Source organism: Dermacentor silvarum, chromosome 2 (genome assembly GCF_013339745.2).
Source record: "Dermacentor silvarum isolate Dsil-2018 chromosome 2, BIME_Dsil_1.4, whole genome shotgun sequence".
NCBI lineage: Eukaryota > Metazoa > Arthropoda > Arachnida > Ixodida > Ixodidae > Dermacentor > Dermacentor silvarum.
Window position 1 is genome coordinate 220093017 of NC_051155.1, and position 8997 is coordinate 220102013.

Here is an 8997-nt window from a genome sequence, read left to right on the forward strand (position 1 = left end):
TCTGTCTTTTGTGTGGCCTTTTACATTTATGTTTTATTCAACATGCATTGCACTTCCTTTTCCTCCTCGTTGTCGCAGCGCCTTCAGACTCGCCGTTTATATTATTATTACTACTGCTGCTGCTGCTACTACTACTAGCTACTACTACTACTACTACTATACTATACTATACTACTACTACTACTACTGCTACTACAACTACTAATACTACCTACTACTACTACTGCTACTACAACTACTAATACTACCTACTACTACTACTACTACTACTACTACTATTACTACTACTATTACTACTACTACCACTACTACTACTACTACTACTACTATTACTACTACTACTACTACTACTACTACTACTACTACTACTACTACTACTACTACTACTATTACTACTACTACTACCACTACTACTACTACTACTACTACTACTACTACTACTACTACTACTACTACTACTACTACTACTACTACAATACTACTACTTCTGCTTCTTCTTAGGTGTGCCACTTCTGTATGAACGCGGACTACACCATAGTCTCCGGCCCCTTAATCGCATGCATTACACTGGCTCCTAAATCATTCGCTTCTACGTCTTCTCGGGGGCGCTGTTAGAGGTATTTGCTGATAATTTCTCACAAGCCGCCCGGTAAGCATGTGGTGATGCCATATTATGAAAGCATAAATTGTCATCCACCCAAGAGCTCTCTATTTATTTATTTATTTATTTATTTATTTATTTATTTATTTATTTATTTATTTATTTATTTATTTATTTATTTATTTATTTATTTATTTATTTATTTATTTATTTATTTATTTATTTATTTATTTATTTATTTATTTATTATACACTCTGGGGCGACGACATTATGGAGGGCAATGCTTTCACTTAGTTTAATATGTTACTATACAATGTTATGGTGATGGTAACTATGGATCCGGGAAGGTAGTGTCCCGCCCCCGTCGAGCGATGTTCTGACAATAAAAAATTCACTGCAATACATGCTTAGACGTTGCATAACTCCAATTGAAGATAGCACAAGGGAAGCCAGATTGGGTTTGCTTTGGGGCTTGGTGGTACAATTGAGAGGATGACAATTTATTCCCCCTTTCGTGACACTCGTTCCAGCTTGCCGATTTTCGCAAAGCTCCCGAATTTCATATTGGAATCGGCGGAATCCAAATCGCACGGCCAGCGGAAGCTAATCCCGAAGGTCATGCTTTTGTGCACTGCCCCGAGAGGGATTGTAGGCGACGGAAACGCGTCATGGGTGGTCGAATTGAGATGCCTTTTATTGGCGCAGGCAATCAGGTGCTTGCGTGCCCGTGAGCAATGGCACGACCATCGACGTCGAGTTTATCCGGCTGACGTGCTCGGACGCCCAGGGTGCGCTGGTGTACATTAACTACCATGCCTTCGTGATCCGCAAGCCACGCGTCGAAAAGCGATGTGCTGCCGCACGCCTACGCCGCCATCCGCCAGATGGAGCCAACGACAGCGACTTCGTTTCACCGGTGCAGAAGCGCGGCAAATTTGCCACCTACAGCGTGCTGCTCGTGGGCGCTGATTCGCTCTCGCGCAACAACATGAAGCGCTCGCACAGCAAAACGGTCAAGTGAGCAGGTTGTTTATTATTCTGTGCGTTTGGAAATCGCCTCGCTCATCGAACAAGGTTCGAAGCACGTTGTCCGTTATACATGGCATCACATTGTGCGCGTACAGCTGCGTCGTCAGCCTGTAGGCTGGCAACAAATGTCGTTGTGTTGTTCGTCTTTCTTGTTCGTCAGTCCATGGACCTATGAGAATGAAGCCGGTACGTGAAATATAAACTATCAATTGTGTAATTTAGAGAGACAATGAAGACTATAGGTTGAGACCATGTGAGCGAAATAACGCGTTTTTCGGGCCTCGCGATTTCCGGTCGATGAATCTTTATTCCCCGCAGAAAGTGCGACGACCAAGAAGAATAAATTATGTAAAATTCAAGAAAAAAAACGTAATATTATTAATCATTCCTTAACCCTGGTCGGCGTCTGTTCTACTTTCTTCCTATGTTTTAGCTATACAGGCAAAATTTAAGAATGCGTAAGAAACCTAATTCCAGATAGTGCAGATATAGAACAACGTACGTGTAATATTGTTTTCGTTTCATGAGGATAGGTACGTCAAAAAAAGGTTCGCAAGTTTAGACGTTTTCGTTACCCTAAATTTGAGAAAAACGCCGCCATTACCGCTTGCCGGAAATGACACAGATTCCGGTAAGTTTAGAACCAGCCGGTGCTTGGGCATGACCTTCGAGATAAGGCGGCGCCCACGGCGAGATGGGAGTTTCGGAGGCCATGTTGTCGGGATTTGCGTCGGATTCGTTAATCATCAGGTGCCCGCCTCGTCTGCTTAGGTGATATTTAAAGGCTGTTAATACAAAAATTAGACGCCTACCAGCCATGCAACTTGGGCAAGATTGCTTCCTATATTTTATAGTTTATGCGTTACGTTTCATCCCGTGTCCACAACAGCTGCAAGGTAGCTGTTCATTGCAGTCACACTCCTACATATGCTCCTCGCATTGCGGTATAGACTCGTGTAAGGGCAGCACTTTTTTGTCACAATTTTGGTGAGCTGCGGCCCTTACACGGAACCGAACCGTTTCGTCAGAATGATGCCGGCGCTGTCTTGACTTCTGCACACCCTGGATACCCGGATATACCATTGCATCAGAGCCATGATGATCAGAGCTCTACGCGCAGCTCTCGCCATCTAGTAGCGGCATGCGTAATTACGCAGCGAGAGAAAGTTCGCCGATGCGCGCACGGCATCGGGGCACCAAACTCGATTGCTTATCGCGTTGAATTTTTTTTTTCTCCAAATTTTCGGCTGCCAAGTTGGAAGTGTGGCCCTTACACGGGTGCGGCCCTTACACGAGTCTATACAGTATTTCCTCTCAAAAACCTGTGCTGAGTGGAACCACCTTCCCTTTTCTATCACCACCGTAGCAGATGCATCATCATTTAAGACTGCTGTAACCGATTATCTTTTGATATGACTTGCAATTTCTAGTTTCCTTTTATTGTCGTTTCTGCCTGTTTCGATCTTTAGTCCTGAAACTCTGGGATGTCTCCGAGTTTTTTTTTTTTTGCCTCTTATTTTTATTTTATTGGCGACTGATTGTTTGCAAGCCATGTATCCACTCCTGCTCTAACGCCAATTGGGCCCTGAGGATACGACAGTTAATATGCTCCTCACCGGTAACCCCTTAACCAAAACAAAATTTCGTAGCAGTTGGCCTTCAGTCTCCTTTTGGTCAGTGCCAATGGAGTGCCCACGCTCTCATCGCAGGTACCTGGAGAATCGGATGCATGCCGTCTGGTTAAACGGCATGAACGCATTGGGCGAGAACACCTTAGAGAACATCGTGCCACTGCTGACCGGGCAACACATTCAGGAACTCAAAAAAGGGTGCTGGAATGATTTCTCCCAGTTCTGGGACAACTGCACTTTCCTCTGGAAGGTGCGTTCGTTTATAATGTGAGGTGTCAGGTGGTGAGGCACAATATATAGCCCTAATTTCTTGGACACGTTGCGTTATTATTGAAAATTACATTCCAGGCCACACGCATCGGTATTCGAGCTCGTTTTCGCCTTTGAGACTTCCGCCTGTGAAACGATCAGCCCGCTTTGCCGGGAAGTATGCCCTATAGTAGCATGAGTAAATTTTATTTACCCATGACAAACGCAACCAAGAATGGTAATGCGCCAGTTGTGCGGGATAATTTATTTTGTTTTCTGGTGAAAAACTTGTCTCGATGATAATATGGTTTTCATAGAGCAATTTTCTTTAACGTTGTGTGATAATCATTTGAAATTCTTGGGAACGATCACACACGTTCAGCCCATTCCCTATGTGGTAAGTGCTGCCCGCAGGGAAAAAAACACAGTAGAAAAATGAAAAAGCTTCGCGCTGCTTGTCGCGCTATCAGTGCAGTGTTGCGCCCGATCGAAATAAGACGCTCTCCATTGGATCGTCTCTATGCATCCACTAACCAAGGCCGAAATGGCACAGTAGCAAATAATCACCCGTAAGGAAGGCAGCCCGCGAGAGTATGCGTTATAAATTATGTTCGCACTAATTGAGTTAATCAAAACAGTATCCAGTTATACAGGAGTCTTCCAGTGTTCTTGCATTTTTGGAAATGAAGATATATGCGAATAACGTGACCTCGGAGCTCGGCGGTGGTGGACAGACACGGCCGGGTCTGAGTGTTGGATTTTGGTTTGGCTGCTCTGCCCACTAGTGCTTCGCGCTTTTTCTCGCCATATGCATGTGCACCTTTGTGCGTTTCTTGCGACGCATACTTTATTTATTCCTTTCCATTTTGCGCCACCTTGCTACCACTCCTTCCTGACCTTATCCTTTAACCTTATACTGACCTGACCGTATTCGCAATTGTAGGGCGCGCTCAGCAAGCGTGGTAGGATAAAGCCCCAGGGGCTTTAGTGCTAGGAGGCATTAAAACACATCACACGTCCTTTGACGCCTCTCGTCACGTTACATTATGGTGTTCTAGGACGACATTACTGGCTTCTAATTTTGTCACGTGCCGCTCTCCCCTAGTTTGTTCTCCTTCCTCAGTGCCCTATATGAGGCTTAATGTACCTAATGAATGTGAAAACGTCAGAAGAAAAAGGTAAGCACGACGCTTGAAATTAGTTGAAAAGTATAGGCACGTAATACGTCCTGCCTCACTACCTGTGCGTGAATTTCATGACAGGTTGATTTTTTTAGTATTATTATTTAAGCAGTAGCAAAGCTTCCATACTTTAAAGTGCTTGGGTTAGCCTAGCCTTACTGACAGGGCATCTTTATCATTTTATGTTTTTTAATGATTTTTATTGTGGGACAATCTCTCCACCATTAAAAAACTAGCAGCTATATTTTTTTTATTTACTTGCAGGGAAGCACTGGAGCTGGTCTCACGTGCTTGTTCATAATTGACTACTGACAGGGCAGTGAACGTTGCGCGGTTTTGAGTGCGGATGATAAAGCTGCTACAATGTTTCTAAGACACACTATGCGGCAGATACCACTCACTGATCCAGAAATGAGGATCGCAGGAGTTAACGATTCCGCACAAGTCAAAATGCCAATTTTGCGTTGAATAAAGAAATCTGGGCCTCCCACAAGCACATGTCTTGAAGTCGGATACAACCCATCGGTATAAGGTCACTGTTAGCTACCTCGGGCAATTTGCGTATAGCACGGCGCTGAAATGTCTCAACTGGTCTGCCGACGCGTAATCGCGTTCGTTCGCTTCTACACGAAGTAAATCGCTACCTTCTGCGCCTCCGTTCTATCTAAGTATCTAAGGCCTCTGAACAGGATAGCGAAAACACTCCATACACCACACTCGGCACGCAGTTGTTCGCCAACGCGGGCTACCGCACCTTGTACGCCGAGGACAACGGGGTGATATCGACGTTCAACTACCTGAAGCCGGGATTCAAGGAACAGCCCACAGACTACTACATGAGGACGTTTCTCCTTCCCTTCGAAATGGAGCTGGGTCATTATAAGGTGAGCTGCCTCTCGTGTATGTGCCGTAACTGTATAGTTGCATTGACGCCTTTGTAATTGTGCCATACAGCGCGCCTATATAGACTGTGCACACGATTAAAAATAATTTAACCTGCAGCGTTTGGCGTCCCTAAACCACACATTCGATTATGAGGGACACTCTATATTGCAGGGCTCCGGATTAGTTTTGACCATCTGTGTTTCTTTAAGGCATGCTTCGAAAATACGGTACGCGAACATTTTTTTGCATTAAGTCTCCATCGAAATGCGGCTGACGCGGCCGGGAGTCGAACCCACGACCTCCTGCTCTGCGGCACAACGCCATAGCCATTGAACCAGTATTTAAAGTGAATACAGGCGATGGACGGGAACACGAGCGCTGCCTTCCAAATTAAGACATTAATTTGCGTGCGACAAAACACACAAGGGAAGAGTACGCTAATAAATAACGCGGGAAAACATGTGCAGAAGCAAAAAAAAAAGAACCATCGACGATTACGACGCTCCCTAATGCGAAATTGGAGCGCCGCTCTATACGTGTTTTAATTTCGCGATAAATTGGTTGGCGCGGAACAATCTGTCTCGTGGCGGCACGTTACAAACGGAGCGAAGTGTGGCGCGACTGCCTTGCTAATCGGAAGATCGCGAGAAGCAGCTCGTGGGTGACGCGTGCAGCCGCCGCCGCAGACAGACCTCCCAGACGACGCGCGCTACTCTGGCGCCATCTCGTAGCAATCGTCGCCGCACTACGCTTTTCTGCTCACGCTCTCGCCATACCCTCCTCCTCCGATTTCCGCCTCGTGGTTCCGCAGCACCCTCCTCCTCTGCCTTTTTCCTCGCGCCCTCTTCGCTCTCACCCCTTTTTTCATCCCCCGCTGTGCCACGCGTTCGCTCTTTCATCCGCTGCGCTCGTTTGCTCAGTTAGGGAACGCCGGCGCTCGATGCAGGAATGGGTGCCTAAGAGCTAAGCTTATAAATAGGGAGCTTGCCAGAAACCATTGTAGATTATTGTTAAAGTGAAATCTTCTTGTGTGATCCTGCTGCCTATTTCTATGCTATTACGTGATCCGTGGTCTCTGTAACAGACAAAAAAGAAAACTGTGGCTCCAATCGACGCTGTGAAGGTTGTTGGACGGCGAAGCTGTAAACGACACCCAGAACGATTACCCATTGTGACGTCACTTGAATTCACGCACGTGGCTCTACAAAGAGTGAAACCAGAGACACGTGAAATGTACTTAACCACACCCTTTATTACTTCAGAAAGACATTATATTCACGCTGTTCTTCTGGCGTCGTTACTTTCCGTGGTCTACTCATGGTAGCCTGGAATGAACTGAATGAGTTGCTAGACCGTGGTGACGTCACTACGTGATTTCTATGCTGTTGGGTACTTTTTCACTCGGTTTCGCTTGCGCAACCGTAATCTTTACCGGGAAACACACGCGGGAGAAGGAACGCTGTAAACGACACCCACAACGATTACCCATTGTGACGTCACTTGAATTCACGCACGTGGCTCTACAAAGAGTGAAACCAGAGACACGTGAAATGTACTTAACCACACCCTTTATTACTTCAGAACGACATTATATTCACTGTTCTTCTGGTGTCGTTACTTTTCGTGGTCTACTCTTGGTAGCCTGGAATGAACTGAATGAGTTGCTAGACCGTGGTGACGTCACTACGTGATTTCTATGCTGTTGGGTACTTTTTCACTCGGTTTCGCTTGCGCAACCGTAATCTTTACCGGGAAACACACGCGGGAGAAGGAACGCTGTAAACGACACCCACAACGATTACCCATTGTGACGTCACTTGAATTCACGCACGTGGCTCTACAAAGAGTGAAACCAGAGACACGTGAAATGTACTTAACCACACCCTTTATTACTTCAGAACGACATTATATTCACGCTGTTCTTCTGGCGTCGTTACTTTCCGTGGTCTACTCTTGGTAGCCTGGAATGAACTGAATGAGTTGCTAGACCGTGGTGACGTCACTACGTGATTTCTATGCTGTTGGGTACTTTTCCGCTCGGAGTAGCTTGCGCAACCGTAATCTTTACCGGGAAACACGCGGGAGAAGGAACGCTGTAAACGAGACCCACAACGATTACCCATTGTGACGTCACTTGAATTCACACACTTGGTTCTACAAAGAGTGAAACCAGAGACTCTGGTTTCGCGAGGGTTTTGAATGACGTCAACCCCTTTCGAAACAGTTGCCAATCTTATCTTTACCGCAACGCGTCGGCGGCTGTTCCCATTGTTCACACGCGCCTTATCATCCATCATGTGGTTTTGATGCTTGTTTTGTGGTTTTTCTTTTGAAAACGAGGGCTCAGCAGTATGCTGTATGCCTTATTTCAAAGGAGATATGCTGTTTGTATTGAATTTTTAGCCTGACGTTGTTTGCTTGCGCCAACACGAAAATTTCCTTGGCTGGTAGAGGTATACAGCTTCGCTGTAAAAGATGCCTAAGACGCCTTCGGTTTAAGTCTGGCTGCAGCTGTCGGTATTCCATAGTCTGAGCTAACGACGAAAATGAGGTGGAAGAAGGACATGCTAGACGCCTAACTCATCAATCGATAAAGCCGTAGAAGAGAGGAAGAAACTACCCGGTGTAGACACAGAACTGAGCTTTCCTGGGCTATCGTTACATGCATTATACCGAACAATTTCATCCGACGCTTCTTTTTTTCTCTTTTTTTTAAAGTACAAAGTTTTTCACCCGTCTGCTGACATGTGTGCAGCCCCTGAACTGCTACCTCTGCGTGGCCCAGTCGCTGATCGCTGAAGTGGTGTTGAACTTCACGCGCGACTTTGCCATCACCTTCCACAACGAGCCGTACTTCGCCTTCACCTGGATCAACGCGCTAACGCACGACTACGCCTCAACACGCTGGGGCGGGGACGAGATCTTTCACAAGTTTTTCGAGGCGAGTCCCACCCACACGTACGCGCGTCTCTCGTTTCGAAGATGAACAATCTTTGTCAAAAGTAATGGAGTCACTTACCAAACAGTGTTGCGCTGCAGAGGCTAGTTTGTGATAATTGATGTCATATTGCCCTGATTTGTCTTCGTCAATGCAGCAACTGCTCTTGAGTAACGCAGTTGCCGTAGTGACGAAGGCAGTTATACGTCCCCTTGTCGAAAGCTTTACTCCAGTGGCATTACTCGTTCGACCACAGTTAAGCATGTATTGTTGTGCTGAAACCCTAATTGAGAACGCGTGCGGCGCGGGCAGTCGCTGTACGAGGGCGGCCACCTGAACAAAACCATCGTGGTGTTCCTGAGCGACCACGGCATGCGCTGGGGAAGCATCCGTCGCACGTTCGCCGGACTGCTCGAGGGGCGCCTGCCGGGCTACCTGTGGTACCTGCCTCGAAGCCTCACCCGTCGCCACCCACGCCTCTT

General features: G+C 46.4%; 1 protein-coding gene across 1 annotated transcript in view; it reads left to right on the top strand.

The window, feature by feature from the left end:
• The first annotated feature begins 935 nt into the window (after positions 1 to 935).
• Positions 936 to 8997, top strand: part of LOC119442685 (uncharacterized) — a 17936-nt gene continuing 9874 nt past the window's right edge. Inside the window, exons 1-7 of the mRNA XM_049663025.1 lie at positions 936 to 949; positions 1308 to 1619; positions 3341 to 3512; positions 5421 to 5592; positions 6389 to 6453; positions 8333 to 8518; positions 8828 to 8997. The exon at positions 8828 to 8997 is cut by the window's right edge and continues 118 nt beyond it. Coding sequence (XP_049518982.1) covers positions 936 to 949; positions 1308 to 1619; positions 3341 to 3512; positions 5421 to 5592; positions 6389 to 6453; positions 8333 to 8518; positions 8828 to 8997 — 1091 coding nt within the window. The remainder of the gene's footprint in view (positions 950 to 1307; positions 1620 to 3340; positions 3513 to 5420; positions 5593 to 6388; positions 6454 to 8332; positions 8519 to 8827) is intronic.